The sequence below is a fragment of the Zychaea mexicana genome (genome assembly GCF_025766255.1).
Source record: "Zychaea mexicana strain RSA 1403 chromosome Unknown BDB00scaffold_3, whole genome shotgun sequence".
NCBI classification, from domain to species: Eukaryota; Fungi; Mucoromycota; class Mucoromycetes; order Mucorales; family Lichtheimiaceae; genus Zychaea; species Zychaea mexicana.
In genome coordinates this window covers 72,545-87,523 of record NW_026516666.1, presented here as the reverse complement: position 1 = coordinate 87,523, position 14,979 = coordinate 72,545, and the positions used below count along the sequence as shown (strand labels likewise).

The 14,979-nt window shown below is 41.4% G+C and overlaps 7 protein-coding genes and 1 non-coding gene across 8 annotated transcripts; 3 read left to right on the top strand and 5 right to left on the bottom strand.

Annotated features, from left to right (window-relative positions):
* Positions 1–1,023: 1,023 nt before the first annotated feature.
* BDB00DRAFT_935131 (uncharacterized protein) lies at positions 1,024–2,165 on the bottom strand (the record flags this gene model as incomplete). Its single annotated transcript, XM_053129179.1, has 3 exons — positions 1,024–1,313; positions 1,563–1,786; positions 2,125–2,165. 3 exons carry the CDS (start codon positions 2,163–2,165, stop codon positions 1,225–1,227), a joined length of 354 nt encoding a protein of 117 aa, XP_052985112.1. The 3' UTR covers positions 1,024–1,224.
* A 418-nt stretch (positions 2,166–2,583) lies between these two features.
* On the top strand, positions 2,584–3,719 carry BDB00DRAFT_796911 (small subunit of acetolactate synthase-domain-containing protein). Its single transcript, XM_053121505.1, has 3 exons — positions 2,584–2,710; positions 2,795–3,136; positions 3,255–3,719. The coding sequence occupies exons 1-3, from the start codon at positions 2,675–2,677 to the stop codon at positions 3,699–3,701; spliced, it is 825 nt and encodes a 274-aa protein (XP_052985111.1). The 5' UTR covers positions 2,584–2,674; the 3' UTR covers positions 3,702–3,719.
* On the bottom strand, positions 3,720–5,222 carry BDB00DRAFT_796907 (apolipo protein O-domain-containing protein). Its single transcript, XM_053121504.1, has 6 exons — positions 5,171–5,222; positions 4,988–5,074; positions 4,772–4,888; positions 4,622–4,676; positions 4,076–4,500; positions 3,720–3,984 (listed from the first exon to the last, which is right to left on the bottom strand). The coding sequence occupies exons 1-6, from the start codon at positions 5,195–5,197 to the stop codon at positions 3,949–3,951; spliced, it is 747 nt and encodes a 248-aa protein (XP_052985110.1). The 5' UTR covers positions 5,198–5,222; the 3' UTR covers positions 3,720–3,948.
* Positions 5,223–5,235: 13 nt separating this feature from the next.
* BDB00DRAFT_796905 (uncharacterized protein) lies at positions 5,236–5,834 on the bottom strand. Its single transcript, XM_053121503.1, has 2 exons — positions 5,362–5,834; positions 5,236–5,296 (listed from the first exon to the last, which is right to left on the bottom strand). Exon 1 carries the CDS (start codon positions 5,788–5,790, stop codon positions 5,581–5,583), a length of 210 nt encoding a protein of 69 aa, XP_052985109.1. The 5' UTR covers positions 5,791–5,834; the 3' UTR covers positions 5,236–5,296; positions 5,362–5,580.
* Positions 5,835–6,355: 521 nt separating this feature from the next.
* BDB00DRAFT_753962 (kinase-like domain-containing protein) lies at positions 6,356–7,852 on the top strand (the record flags this gene model as incomplete). The annotated part of the gene is made up of 7 exons (XM_053118725.1): positions 6,356–6,545; positions 6,613–6,734; positions 6,823–6,928; positions 7,009–7,097; positions 7,162–7,215; positions 7,321–7,533; positions 7,607–7,852. The coding sequence occupies 7 exons, from the start codon at positions 6,356–6,358 to the stop codon at positions 7,850–7,852; spliced, it is 1,020 nt and encodes a 339-aa protein (XP_052985108.1).
* A 3,115-nt stretch (positions 7,853–10,967) lies between these two features.
* On the top strand, positions 10,968–11,041 carry BDB00DRAFT_t4. Its single transcript has one exon. It is a non-coding gene; the product is annotated as a tRNA-Ile (tRNA).
* A 1,684-nt stretch (positions 11,042–12,725) lies between these two features.
* BDB00DRAFT_866916 (uncharacterized protein) lies at positions 12,726–13,811 on the bottom strand (the record flags this gene model as incomplete). Its single annotated transcript, XM_053126284.1, has 3 exons — positions 12,726–12,814; positions 13,009–13,260; positions 13,364–13,811. The coding sequence occupies 3 exons, from the start codon at positions 13,809–13,811 to the stop codon at positions 12,726–12,728; spliced, it is 789 nt and encodes a 262-aa protein (XP_052985107.1).
* On the bottom strand, positions 13,705–14,727 carry BDB00DRAFT_322013 (uncharacterized protein). The gene is made up of 2 exons (XM_053116932.1): positions 14,495–14,727; positions 13,705–14,370 (listed from the first exon to the last, which is right to left on the bottom strand). Exons 1-2 carry the CDS (start codon positions 14,601–14,603, stop codon positions 13,850–13,852), a joined length of 630 nt encoding a protein of 209 aa, XP_052985106.1. The 5' UTR covers positions 14,604–14,727; the 3' UTR covers positions 13,705–13,849.
* Between the last annotated feature and the right edge of the window lie 252 nt (positions 14,728–14,979).

Sequence of the window (14,979 nt, the reverse complement as noted above, 5' to 3'; positions counted from 1 at the left end):
TATAAGCAATGACTTCCTACTGTACATCTTTCGACCCTTTTGCACGTAATTCGTTGCTCCATTGATCACCTTGTTCACCCGCCATTCCTTTGTGCACTTTGAGTACCAAGTAAATTGGCCAAATCGTTGCGTAGGAACGTTCGAGGTATGACACACGCATCACTTGTCACTATCCAAAGAAGAAAGATCTGTGTTGCGCTCTTCCTGAGCTCCTCGTTCCTAGACTACCTTTGCTTCCTGCTGACTCACGTCAGTAAATGCTTGTCACAAGTGTGGGTTGATTCCAGTCATGGTTGCCTTTTGCATATTACTTTTCAATAATTCGTTTGCATCTCTTTTTTTCTTTCTTTGAGAGTAAGGAAGACTGAACTAGCTTTTGCTCTCTATGTTGCTATTGCCAGGATGATTTTAGTTATATAATCTAGACATCCTGAATGCTGTTGTTTATTCGTTACCGCATCTGCAGGGTATTACAATGCTATCCAATCCATTGAGCGGAGTTAGGATCCAGGAAGCTTACTAGGGTGATGTTTATATCTTGGTTGACAGCACACAGTAGCACTCCAGCGTCTTGTATCAGGCTTGCCTTTTCTCTGGCGTTTTGAGCTTGCTATTGTATTGTTGTTCGTTTGGTAAGCATCAAGCTTAAGACACTGGGCTCATTTACTAAACAACTGCTCATGAGTTTGTTACATATAGAGTTTAAACAGACAAAGTACTGTAGTTAGAATTTGCCCAGAAAATATGAGGAACACTTTCCGGGAATCGCTATATTTCAAGATGTTCTTGATCCCGTATATATCCTAGCATGTGGAAGATGATAATGTTCCCGCTTACCATAAATATTGACCTTTGTCAGTAAACTTGACTCCAATAAGTCCTCTGCGTAGTATAACTCTCAAAGCGGTTCGAGTATAGTTGCAGCAGCACGTTGGGCCAATGAAATCCAAGTACCGGGCACTGCCCGACATTAACAGGAACGCGCGTATGCACATACATACAGCATACAGACTGTTTTTTTTTGGTCATAAAGGGAGAGGGGAGGAGGCGACGATGGTCTTTCTATTCAACAACGGAAGAAAGAATATTCTCACTTCATTTTTTTTTCTCTCTTCTGTCACAGAGACTATATCATATAGAGTGCGAGGTGATCCCTTTTGTGACGAAAAGAGGTACACAAGCATTTCTGATATATAAGGAAAGCATAGGGTAACCAAAAAAAAATTAGTCTGTGCTTTCGCTCAGGTTTGAAAGGGCACCAGACCCGCTGCCGACCAGATCCACATCGTGCTGCCTTTCCATCAATCCTGGATCTAGTAAGTGTATATGTAAACATTTCAAATCGATGCTTGACTATACAGATATCACAACAATCCAACCTGGAAAACTGATTAATTAAACATGCTGCCAATATTGTTTATCAACTCATTATAAATAAAAGTACAAGCCAGACTGCAAATATCACCGCAATGGTACTCAATTATTAAAAAATATGTTGTATGGCATACGAAGATCATCTGTCCGAGATAATCCTGAACACCCCACGACTTCAATCTTTTTACTAGATCCTTCAATGATACGAAAAGCATTGATGCCTGCATTGGTGAGACTATAGATCCGTGAAACACGCAATAGCACCGAGCTTCCGACTTGTTCAAAATGCTCAAGGACAGCACCAGTAACACCTTTCACGGCTGTCGGTTCCAGATTCAGTATTTTGGTTTCCTCAAGTCGTTGTGCCCACACAATCCATCCTGCCTCTGCGAGAAAGTCGTCGACACTATTACTGTACGGTGATGTGCGGGTTCAAGCTTAATCTCCTGACTAGTGGGTGCTGTGATGGTTCGCACAACTGCATTAGACCTTGGTTGTCGATGGGTATGTTCGTGAGACGCATTTTTTCAAGCTGTTGCAAACGTCGAAGCGGAGTAAGATCGCAAAGAGGATTCTCGCTGAACATGTGAAGGAAATTTCGCAAGGAAAGTATACGGAGCCGTTGCAGCGTACCGATGGTTGCGATAATGCTGTTCAGATACTGCGTTATTCCAGCGCGATTTCCAACTTCCAAGATCTCATTTTGTTGCTGCATGAGCAAAATCTGGGACCAATCTTCGCTTGACATACCAGTGATGTCCGTCAACGCCAAACTTGTCAGCTTCCAGCATGAATAAATCTTCATCAATTGGAAATGCTTAAGGGAGAGCAAGAGAGAGAGAAAGCAAAGGCTCCAGAGTCCATTTATAAGTATAGGAAGGTTTATTCACGCGTGAAAATTGATTTGGCATGTATTATTCACGCGTGAATATGTACATTCTCACTGTCCGTGAAAAATGGTCAACGTGAGTATTGCCAACACTGGGTTTGGCAGCTCATTCACATGTCTGGCAAAACAGAGTCAGCCGTAAAAGGAAAACACGTCTCTTCTTTATCGGTGTGCTGTGTACAATGTTTGATTTCAGTGGCCGCCTTTTTTTTTGATGCTGGCATTGACAGCAGCCCAATCAGAATCGGACGATCACGATGATTCAGGTTGATTGTTGCATTACTGTTTACCCTGACGCACGAACTCCATCGGAAAAAACCACGACCATCAAAAGGGTAAGCGCAAAAAAAACAAAGTCCCCTTTTAGCGTTTCTTCTTTCTCTCCCTTCTAAGCTTCTTTTCTAGCAAGACATGCTGAGATCTCACTTTCTACGTGCCACGCAACTGGTAAATATCCCTTGATCCAGCTCAATATAAACAAAAAAAGACAGCGAGAAGAGTGGCTAAACAACGTGTTGTTGGTGGAAAAAGGCACATCGACGCTGTCTAAACACGACCGCAGTAAGAACAAGCGCAAGCCGACGCCACTTTCCTCCAGCAACCCACACACCCTCGGTCGAGCAAGCCGTGTACAACATTCTCCATAACACGACAGAACCAAAACCTACCAGAGGTCGCCAAATCCTGAGCTGTTTGGCTCACAACGAACCCGGCGTCATCACGCGTGTTTCGGGCATCTTGCAATCTCGAGGATTCAATATTGAGTCGTTTGTGGCCGCACATACCGAATTGCCTGGATTGAGTCGAATGACAGTCGTGTTGAATGGTGATGGCAATCAGATAGAACAAGCAAAGCATCAGCTGGAAGATATTGTACGTGTTACTGTTAACAAGGGTGGTTTGGGAGAGGAAGCCTGCGGCGACAACAATATAGCAGAATACAGTGTCAACAGAGCTACCGGCGTCTAACTATTTGAATTGTATATGCTAGGTACCAATGTGGGCCGTTTTAGACTATACCCATACCAAGCTGGTCGAGCGTGAACTCCTTCTTTTGCGCGTCTCAATCCTAGGTCCTGAAGGCCAGAGTGAGGAAGCTCAGAAACTTGAAGAAGAACATGACGAGGGCGACGTGGTCTGGGCGTCCAAGAAACTGCGGGAAACATCAGCACATTTGCGTGCATTAACTGAACTGACGCGTCTATTTGAAGGAAGACTTTTGGACGTATCGTCAGATTCGGTGATCATCGAACTCTGTGCAAAGCCTGGTCGTATCACGTCTTTCATTAAATTGTGCAGACCGTTTGGTCTTTTGGAGGCCTCTCGAACAGGTGTCATGGCTCTGCCCCGTGCGCCTTTGCCAGAAGAAGAACCACAAGAGGATGAATTTGAGGATGACCATGAAGCTGTGGATGCTACTTCTCTTCCACCGGGTTAATGAAAAACTTATAGTATGTAATAATTTGTAATCAATATTTTTTCATGTTTTTAATAATGTAGTAAAAAAAAAGTGTCGTTGGGCTGGGGAGCAGGACACCCTCTCTCTAAAAAAAAAGGAACAAACACGGAACAAACAGAAAAAAGACATTGTTTTCGGGCAGGATGGATGGTTGATGGTTGTCGTTGATTGCTCTTGTCGATGAAATATAAAATTGCTTTTTCTTTTATCGTTGTTTGGATGGGATCTAGTTGTTCTTCTTCAAGGTTTCTTCTACACCAGGCTATAAAAACATACAGCTATTGAGTACACACGTATACATTATCGCTAGACATCACGTCTCTGGTAAAACAAACGAAATAGTCCAAACTTACGTTCGATCGTGTCGAGTACATGCTTTCTACACTCTTCTTTACACTCTCAAACTTGTCCAGTGCCTGCTGTGATGCGTCCTTTTGCTGGAAATGGCAGAGAATGCTGTCATCTACAGTGCTACGGACCTCTGCCACCGCACCATCGAACTGCTTACGGGCATCTCCGACAACCTCATTCACGGATTGATGCGCGGACTGGAGTTGAGGGTATTTGCGTTCGACTTTTTCGAGTTGCACGCAGACGTTCTGTGTGGTCTTTGGCAGAAGATAGTGCGATGCGCCAACGGCCAAGGCAGTCGACGTGGCGAATCGGATGACGATGTTGCGGTTGCGAGCAAGGATGGTACCAGCCAACGCTGCAACGCCAATATACAGTGCGTTTGGAAGGATCTCTTCATCCTTGGCGATCGTCTCCTTCACAGTGTCTAGAGAACATGAATGATCCGTTAATTTTTTCGCTCCTTAGCGTCAAATACTATGCTTTCCAGCAGCATGTGAATTATGTCAACTCGCTAAAGTAGAAATATCACGACGACGTTGACATACTCTTGACGCATTGTTCGAATTGCTTCCATTCGCCGTGGAGCTTGTTAACGTGTGTCTAATAATCATTCCCAATATGAATATATTGAATATTATATCGAGGGGTAAAAAAGTACGAAGAGGTATTATTCGTAAATTGATATATATTATTACCTTGCCCTCTTCGACTCTTTCGTTTGCATACTTTTCAGCATATGCTACATGTTCTTCCAGTTTTGTGGGTTCTTCGACAATGACTACTTCAGCTTGTGGTTCGTCATAAATGCTAAGCTACAAGAGCAGATCGCGCCAAATTCAGTGGATTCCGTTAATTCAAAAAACAAAATGTGATTTACGCTGCTGTGGGTATTGTATATGCGTATATATTACTTTGGATTTTTTGGTCTCTTCGGCGGCGTACACCTTTTGGTTGGGCAAGGTAGCGAATGCAGCGGTGCCAACAGCAGCGGTTGCCAACTAGATTTTTAGGAAAGAATGTAAATTTCATCTCTTTATTAATAAAATACTCGTTCATCAACGTCTCGCGCTTCATTTTTTTCAAATGTCACTTGCCGATTTCTTCACGACGGGAGATAACATTGCGTTCGATATCAACTGCCGAAACTGGCGCCTAAACAAAGAGTCGTCGGGACCCCCTTCACTATCACGAAATCAAGTCACAGTCTCACCCGCTTAGGGCTTCTTTTAATTGCATTAATGTGAAGATCAACATCTTCTTATTGCTATCGCGCAAGAACACCTACCGGTCTAAACTAAGAACCATTGTTGAGCTTGATAGAAACGGTCACTCTATGCTTAGCCAATGCGTTTTGACCCCTATCATCATGTATTAGTTTGTCTTGTTATTGATTTGCATGGCGGTAATGGTAAGTATCATCGTCATAGGTCTTGCGTTGACGATAGAAAGCAGTAAGATATATTCTACAGCACGTTTAGTATATGTGATGTTTTTTCTAAGCTACTTATACCACTTTGATTAAGAACTTGACATATGACGAGTAAGTGGAGCATTGTTGTAATATGTCGTCTGTAATAGGTAGGGCCAACTGACCCCTGCAGCCCATTGTATTCATGAAATCGCTGATATCTGGATGGGTGAGTGCTACGACAGCTTGAGCAGTAAGTATAACAGGAAACAATCTTTTAGTTATTGTATTCAATATATTACACATAACGTTTTAAGGACGACCTTCAACAGGTAATAAGATCATTTTTTAAGTTGGATCCCTGAGTACTTTGGAAGCGGTATCATTTGTGTGCATCATGGATATACTCTATCACAAACTGCTTTCTTGTCTAAAATGGCATCATATCTCCTTTTTGAAGAATGAATAATGCTTGAAATTTAAATTGCTTAAAGAAAAATCTCTGAAAGTTCCTTTTATCCGCACAATCTTGACCATGCTATTATATCGTCCCTAAGGTGCATGTGGTGACATTTTATATCACATACAGAAGAGGTATTTAGCTGAAAGAACTCAAAGTATGTACCTAAGCGATGAGTGATTTCACTCCAGTAAGTGAGCTCGTAGCGATGATGTATTCAGACTAACAACCTGATAGCCTCAGCATTTTTTCTACCTAGTGACAAAGTGATGGTGTTGATTCAGATCCCGCGGTTAACTGCTTGGCTTTTTCGAACTTGTTCCGAACAGTACGTTCCAGCCCTTCCGTCCGTCATCTTCCAACCCTCAACCTCACCCTCTCTCTGTCTCTCTTCTCCAACATTTCCCGGAAATGCACTCTCAGTCGCCCTTGCGTCATCCTCGTATACCAGAACAGCAATCGATTGGCCAAACATTGCCACCAGTTCCTGTTGGCATTGATACGAGCAACACATCTCAGCTGCCACCGGGCGCCATGCCTCACGGAACTCGTGTCCAAGTACAGAAATATCAAGTCATTGTACATAACTTTATCGCTGAAGGTAAATAACAAATTTGAGAGAAAGGAACGAAAGAGATGTATTAAACGACTTCTTGAAAAATGTCTAGGTGGTTTTGCTCATGTATATTTGGCAAGAATCGAGGGTAAATCAGGGTATGTCGTTCTGAAGCGGGTGGCTGTCCCAGACAATGAAAGACTCAGAACTGTGGAGAAGGAAATTGCATTTATGGTAAATTCTCTTACTTTTTCGCTATCGTTTTATTATTTAACAGAAAGGTTAAATGCTGAAGCTATGAAAACAACATTACATCATCTAGAGACGATTGGGAGATCATAAATATATCACTCGTTACTATGCCTCACGGATTGATCCGCTTCCCTCAGGCGGCTTTGAAGCATTGATTTTAATGGAGTACTGCCCGGGTAATAACTTGCTGACAACTGTTTGCTTTCCAAAAGAAATGAGATGGTTGGATTTACTGAATATGCCCTGGTTTATTTAGGTGGTGGTGTCATTGATCTTATGAATAGACGATTGCAGCAGCGATTGACGGAACCTGAAGTGCTGAAGATATTTAACGACGTTTGCGAGGTGAGAGGGCTTCATCAGGTTTCTTTCTTATTATACTTGTCACTAAATCCCGGTTATAATCTAGGCGTTGGCATATATGCATTACTGTAATCCACCAGTGCTACATAGAGATTTGAAGGTATTTATTATAGATATGTACAAGGGCCAATCTCGCGCAGGTACCTAGGTGGGAACAAGGATGAATACAAAAAACAAGCACGCACTGAATGGTGATGGCCTTTAGGTGGAAAATATCTTGATCCTGTCCCAAGACCATTATAAACTTTGTGATTTCGGTTCAGCTGCGTTATCCAAGGGCAATTACGTTCCGACCAATTTGCAGGAGATCCAAAAAATCGAAGACGATATCCAACGACATACGACGCTTCAATACCGGGCACCTGAAATGATTGATATATACCAAAGAAAACCAATTAATGAGAAGGGAGATATTTGGGTACGTTGATTGCTTGTTGAAAGGTACTGGAGGTTGGGGATACTGATTTGCTCCTTTTGAATCAACCATTTAGGCACTTGGCGTCCTTTTATACAAATTATGTTATTATACCACACCATTTGAAGAGCAGGGCCAGCTTGCTATATTGAACGCACGATACTCAATCCCAGCCCAACCTCGCTTTTCTGATGGTTTGAAACAGCTTATCGTCTCGTTATTGCAAGAGCATCAAACGCAGCGACCAAACATCTATCAAGTATTAAAAGCTGTTTGTAAGCTTCGGGGTGTGGAGTGCCCAATAAGAAATGTAAGGTTTTGACACGACTCATTGTTTTCAAACAAAGTAATCGCGGGAAAAGACATTAACCGAAAACTTTTGTTATTTCAGATCTACACGGAACACCAGCCTACGGAAACACCACCAAAGCAAGCTGTGCAAAAAGAAAGCCCGTCTGCGATCTTCGAAAAATTACCAACACCACCACAGCAAGTCCCTGACATTATTCCTATGCGCCGTGGACGCCCTGTCCGACACGCCAAAACCGATTCTCAGTCTGAACAAAAGACGTTTGATCCATTTGACCCATCACACATTGCTGGCTCTAGCGCTTCAAGCACTCCCGCACCACGACCTCCTTCCGCGGCTGATATTGACGATGCATTTGCTCTGAACGAGCAAAACTTGCAGGCCGTAGCAGAAGATCAGAGAAGAGTGCAAAATAGCATGACATTTGACTCGGATTTTCAACCATTGCACAGGCCACAATCTGTTGTTTCTGCCACTCCATCTTCACCCGATAATACCAACAGCAAGACCAGTAACGATAAACCGTTATCCAATCATTCCAGCGGCAAGACGGGCTCTGTTAAACCGTCTGAAGTACAGCTCTCTCAGCAACTGAGTGGTAACAACAACAGTGGATTCGCGACATGGCAGCAAAGATCTTCGATAATAGATATTCCAGCCACCAGCAGTGGATCTAGTAGTAACAACAGTAGCAGCCGACAACGCAATGGGCAACAACAACAACAACAGATAAACACTCCGCCATCATCGTCCCTGTCAACATCTAAAAGTAATGAACATCATCCAGCTACCACTAGCAATACCACAGGCAGTAGCAAGGTAGACGACCTTCCCACTCTGCGTAACACTGTATCATCTAATATCGAGGCACGCTTAAATGCTCTTAAAATGAGTGTTGAGGGCACATCTCCATCGTCTACAACAGATGATGTGCCAACTAGCAACACAACATCTTCTGCAGCAACCACTGGTAGCTCTCAGCAACTCCCAGCACCATCTAAGCCTTCCCGTTCTACAGCCAAACCTATGCCACCTCCTAAACCAGCACGTTTCCGCGTCGCTCAAAACAACGCTACACCTGCACCAAGCACAGCACCTACACCTTTAAAACCTTCGCGTAGCACGACAATGGAGGTCTCAGACTTTGAAACGAAATTCCCATCAATCGAGGAATTATACAAACAACTGCCTGTTGCCGCTGCTACCGCTCTTGGATCGAATGAATCAAAGTAATTTTACTATAGTGTTCTTTATTATTTTGTAAAGAAACATGCCACCCAATAAACTATGCAAACCATCGCACTAGCCCTTCTTTATTTTTTATTTTTTATTTACCGCTCGTGATTTGAAACAGCTACAACCTGTCAACTGCATATACGTTGGTATCCATAGCAGTCTACTGTAAAGGTAGATGATAGGCAAAATGATTCATCTTTTCTCTTGACAACGGCAAATGTCAGCCGATCAAATAAGACCTTCATTCCGAGGGAATATGTAATGTGGAGCAGGGCTTTGTAATACATACATGGCCAATCGTCAAGGTACACATCATAGAACAGCCAAATCGGTACAGATGATGCAGCATATTATGATAAATGCAACCAAGGAAAGTGTAAAGTCTACTCTCTAAGCAATTAACACGATGCGATCCGACTTACGATGCATCAAGGAAATTTAAACCAGCTTCCTAATGCACAATAAGAATGATATTATAGATAAATATTTATGTAGCTTATAGTAATGACAGTGGTAATGGTATTTTAAATAATATCAGGAGCAATAAGATAGAGATATACTTCTCCGTGAAGACAGCTCTCGAGTACACCGATCACATCTTGTTTAACGCGATCTTCAAATGGTTGTTGCTCGTTACAAATAGATACTACATCATTATATGAGCTTACTACCCTTTTTTCTCATCTTATATCACAAATAATTTAGTAGACTTGCATATTATATCTCAACATGCTATGATTGGAATGAATGCCCACATGAACGAATACAATAGAGTAAATGCCTTAATATAAACTGCCTGCTGTCACTTTTGAATATATGAAATATAGTAAGACTTCATTATTCATAATAATCATTCAGTATTATATATGTCCAAAATATATGTAAAGCTTGAGCAACCTGGCCCTACACAGCAAATAATATCAACCTTCGATGTAAGGTGCGGACAGGAACAAGACAAGACGAGGACAGAAAGACCGGACGAGAATGTGCTAGGTGCTTTCAGCAAGAACAGGATAAGACAAGAAGGAAACCTGGAGGTAGGAGAGCAGATGATGAGAGAGGATGTAAGGAACAAGATATAGGATGGAAACAAGATATCTGACTGATGTTTTATTATTCAAAGACTATGGTGTTTATATATAATTTAATAATGCGAATAAACGAAAAGATTGGTATTAGGGTTGATAATTCAGACGGTGATGATGGATGATATTGTTACTTGGGGATTTAATAAGTGATCATCGAGGTTGATGACGATCACTTAGTGGAGGTCGAGGAATGTTCATAACAATTTCATCATTATAGATAATAAGAGCAATATAGTAAGTGTATGAGTTTAGTGAATAGTAGCCATTCACTACCGCTGTTTCATTTTGAATAACTACTATATTATCTGTTTTTTAAATTTTATACAATAAGTAATGTAGCTAAGCTTCTCTTCTTTTTTTGAATAAGATGTAGTTGTATGTTATTTTAATTTTTTTTTCAAAAAATATAAATAATAATACAGAAAAGTATTTTAGCAATCGATGATACATAGTCGACTGCACAAGGATACTACCCTACTGCTAAAGGCATGGCATTTACGGTATATCTATAAATCGTAATCAGAAGTGCAAATAGATGGGATTTCAAGGTATCAGAATATATATAATTATTTCAGACTTTATATAATACTTCCAATTCAAAAAGAAACTACTAGATTGTGTACTTATTACCTATAGTAGTTAGTAGTAATGTAGGGAAATAGCTACATCTCATTTTTAATGTAAATGTGATTATAATAAGAAGTTTTTGTTACTCATAAAGGCCTAGATTTATGTAAAGACATCACGTGACTAGTCAATTGAAACTTTGTGTATGTATTACCGTAATGCAATTCATACAAGAAGCTCGCTTAGCTCAGCTGGTTAGAGCGTGGTGCTAATAACGCCAAGGTCAGAGGTTCGATCCCTCTAGTGAGCAGCATCAGATCAATACGATCTGATCAACCTTTTGTGTTTTTTCAGAAAGCCTTTTGTTTCCTTGCCGTGTATCTCACAGATAGAGACCATGAAGAAGTATAGCCACAAAAATAATTGTAGAGAGAAATAAATAATCATAAAATGAGGTTTTATTAAATAAGGCGACGCCTTTTTTATTTCTTCCTGTGAAGCTGAAATTATATATAATAAGATACTGCGGATAATGATGGTGGTTACCATAACGATATGATAAAGATCTGGTGGGGAGTGATGCTTAGCAATAAGTATACTGCACATTACGTCAAGACAGTTATGTGTAGCAGCATATAACAAACGAAGAATGCGTTTATTAAAAATAACCGATGAACTTAGTGCTACAACATTCCTTCACAACAGTTGTTGTTGTCGCCCTCACCCGTCGATAAAATCATCCATAGAAAAAAAACACTTTCGATTACAGATTTTATCAAGAGTACAGCTAGAAACAAAGCTACGTTAGATAACTACAATCATAGCCTGCGATTAAATGATGACTTCTACGTATACGATAGTTCGTCTTTTATATCAAAGACACGTCTCATTGTGTGAAAACGCCTGAACATTTAATTTGTGCTGTGTTTAAGCTGGCCCAGGATCCATGGCTTAAACTAATTTTGTTTCTTTGAGATAATATAATAGACCAGTTTAGAGTTTAGGATACATTAGTGGTGTTGCTGGTCGTATGATTTCATCAGTACATAACATGTTCCCTTTAAAATTGTTCTGCTAATATCCTTTGCTGTAACAGACTTTCGTGTGCAGTAAGCTGCAGCAATCTTTCTCTTGCGGTCAAGCAAATATCTATCTTAGTTGCAGTGGTTCTATAATACGAACAGCAAAATTAAGTAGCATTATGAGCGTTCAACAGAGCAATCTGCTGTAGAAGTTATAAAGATCTTACAGCGAGAAGTTACTCTATGTAAAACTGCACAGAGTATTGTTTTATCTCCTGTATTGGTTGACAGCACACAGTAGCACTCCAGCGTCTTGTATCAGGCTTGCCTTTTCTCTGGCGTTTTGAGCTTGCTATCGTATTGTTGCTCGTTTGGTAAGCATCAAGCTTAAGACACTGGGTTCATTTACTGAACAACTGCTCATGAGTTTGTTACATATAGAGTTTAAACAGACAAAGTACTGTAGTTAGAATTTGCCCAGAAAATATGAGGAACACTTTCCGGGAATCGCTATATTTCAAGATGTTCATCCCGTATATATCCTAGCATGTGGAAGATGATAATGTTCCCGCTTACCATGAATATTGACCTTTGTCAGTAAACTTGACTCCAATAAGTCCTCTGCGTAGTATAACTCTCAAAGCGGTTCGAGTATAGTTGCAGCAGCACGTTGGCCAATGAAATCCAAATACCGGGCATTAAAAATCCACTGCCCGACATGAACAGGAACGCGCGTATGCGCATACATACAGCATACAGACTGCTTTTTTTTGGTCATAAAGGGAGAGGGGAGGAGGCGACGATGGTCTTTCTATTCAACAACGGAAGAAAGAATATTCTCACTTCATTTTTTTTTCTCTCTTCTGTCACAGAGACTATATCATATAGAGTGCGAGGTGATCCCTTTTGTGACGAAAAAGGGTACACAAGCATTTCTGATATATAAGGAAAGCATAGGGTAACCAAAAAAAATTAGTCTGTGCTTTCGCTCAGGTTTGAAAGGGCACCAGACTCGCTGCCGACCAGATCCACATCGTGCTGCCTTTCCATCAATCCTGGATCTAGTAAGTGTATATGTAAACATTTCAAATCGATGCTTGACTATACAGATATCACAACAATCCAACCTGGAAAACTGATTAATTAAACATGCTGCCAATATTGTTTATCAGCTCATCATAAATAAAAGTACAAGCCAGACTGCAAATATCACCGCAATGGTACTCAACTATTAAATATATGTTGTATGGCATACGAAGATCATCTGTCCGAGATAATCCTGAACACCCCACGACTTCAATCTTTTTACTAGATCCTTCAATGATACGAAAAGCATTGATGCCTGCATTGGTGAGACTATAGATCCGTGAAACACGCAATAGCACCGAGCTTTCGACTTGTTCAAAATGCTCAAGGACAGCACCAGTAACACCTTTCACGGCTGTCGGTTCCAGATTCAGTATTTTGGTTTCCTCAAGTCGTTGTGCCCACACAATCCATCCTGCCTCTGTGAGAAAGTCGTCGACACTATTACTGTACGGTGATGTGCGGGTTCAAGCTTAATCTCCTGACTAGTGGGTGCTGTGATGGTTCGCACAACTGCATTAGACCTTGGTTGTCGATGGGTATGTTCGTGAGACGCATTTTTTCAAGCTGTTGCAAACGTCGAAGCGGAGTAAGATCGCAAAGAGGATTCTCGCTGAACATGTGAAGGAAATTTCGCAAGGAAAGTATACGGAGCCGTTGCAGCGTACCGATGGTTGCGATAATGCTGTTCAGATACTGCGTTATTCCAGCGCGATTTCCAACTTCCAAGATCTCATTTTGTTGCTGCATGAGCAAAATCTGGGACCAATCTTCGCTTGACATACCAGTGATGTCCGTCAACCCCAAACTTGTCAGCTGTGTGAATTGGTTGCGTGCCAAGACATCCCAGCAATGAATATCAGAAAGACCACAGGCGACTATACGTAAATGTTCTAGTATCGGCTGCGATTTTACTACTATCGGCATGATCCTCTCGTGTCCCTTGCCGTTGAATAGCAGTTCATAAGCCATACTGCCTTCCTCGCCATCATTCGATGCTTTCCTTTCAGTTACTTAATATAAGCACTCGTGCTTCTTGATAGTGAAATCCATCTGTCTGCTATGACTGGTTCGCTGCATTCCCACATAATGTAGCGTAATAGAGGGCACAGCTCATAAGCTGTATAGATGTTGGTTGGAGATACGTTGTTGAATCGTGAGTAAGGCGATAATATCAAGTACTTGATGTGGGAGCAACGCTGCAATAAGGGACGGATCCGGTATTTAAAACTGAGAACACCGTCCAGTCTTAAGAAGATAATGTTGTGTATCGGTGGCCTTTTGTGTCTGCTTCTGCCATCAACTTGTTCAAGAGTAGCGTCTGATAAGTTAGTGCGGCCATCAAACATCACTGAAAGATGCGTTAATGACGGTAAGAAGTCCAGTAGCATTGGCAGCGAGATATCGCAAGTGTGAAATGAAATCGTCAGAGCAGTTAGCGTATGCGAGAAATATCTGATGATTCCTGGCAGTAACGTGCTACTGTCGAAAATAGGTTGTAATTGTTTGCTATGCACATGGTTGCTGATGTCTTATTTTTTTTTATTGAAAACAAAGAAAAAGCTTTAGTATATCTTTTGCGCATAAGCAGTAGTAAGTACTACCGAATACGCGATCCTCTTAACGCAAAAAAAAAGAGTATCGTTTCACTTCACCAAGGAAGCGAATGCTGTATCTTCGCCAAGCAAGTCGTTTTAGTACTTTATACGTGGCTTGAGATTTGATGTATACTAATTCGACTTGTTGTCCCAAACATTGAAGCATCGCGTCGCTCCTTTTGTTCTATGCATCAGGCGAGATTCCCACCAGTGTCCACAGGGCTGTCTGGTAAGTGGGGATCGCGTATAACCAGCGGCGACATACTTTCACACATTCGACACAGCCCGCTGTCCGATAAACGAGAAGATGTACTGAATGATTCGGGAGGCAAAATCGAGATCAAATCAGTCATGTTACGTGTATGTGAAAGGGGACGCGCGAAAAGAAATTTGGCACGAGGCTTTTAATCGAACAAAGCCTGTATAACATAATCCGGACTCGTGAAATAATATGTCCGACAAAGGAAAAGCAAGTCGAACCAGGTAGCTCACCTGAATTTTATTTGGAAAAGGGGGACCCTGAAGATTGATCTATTGTAACC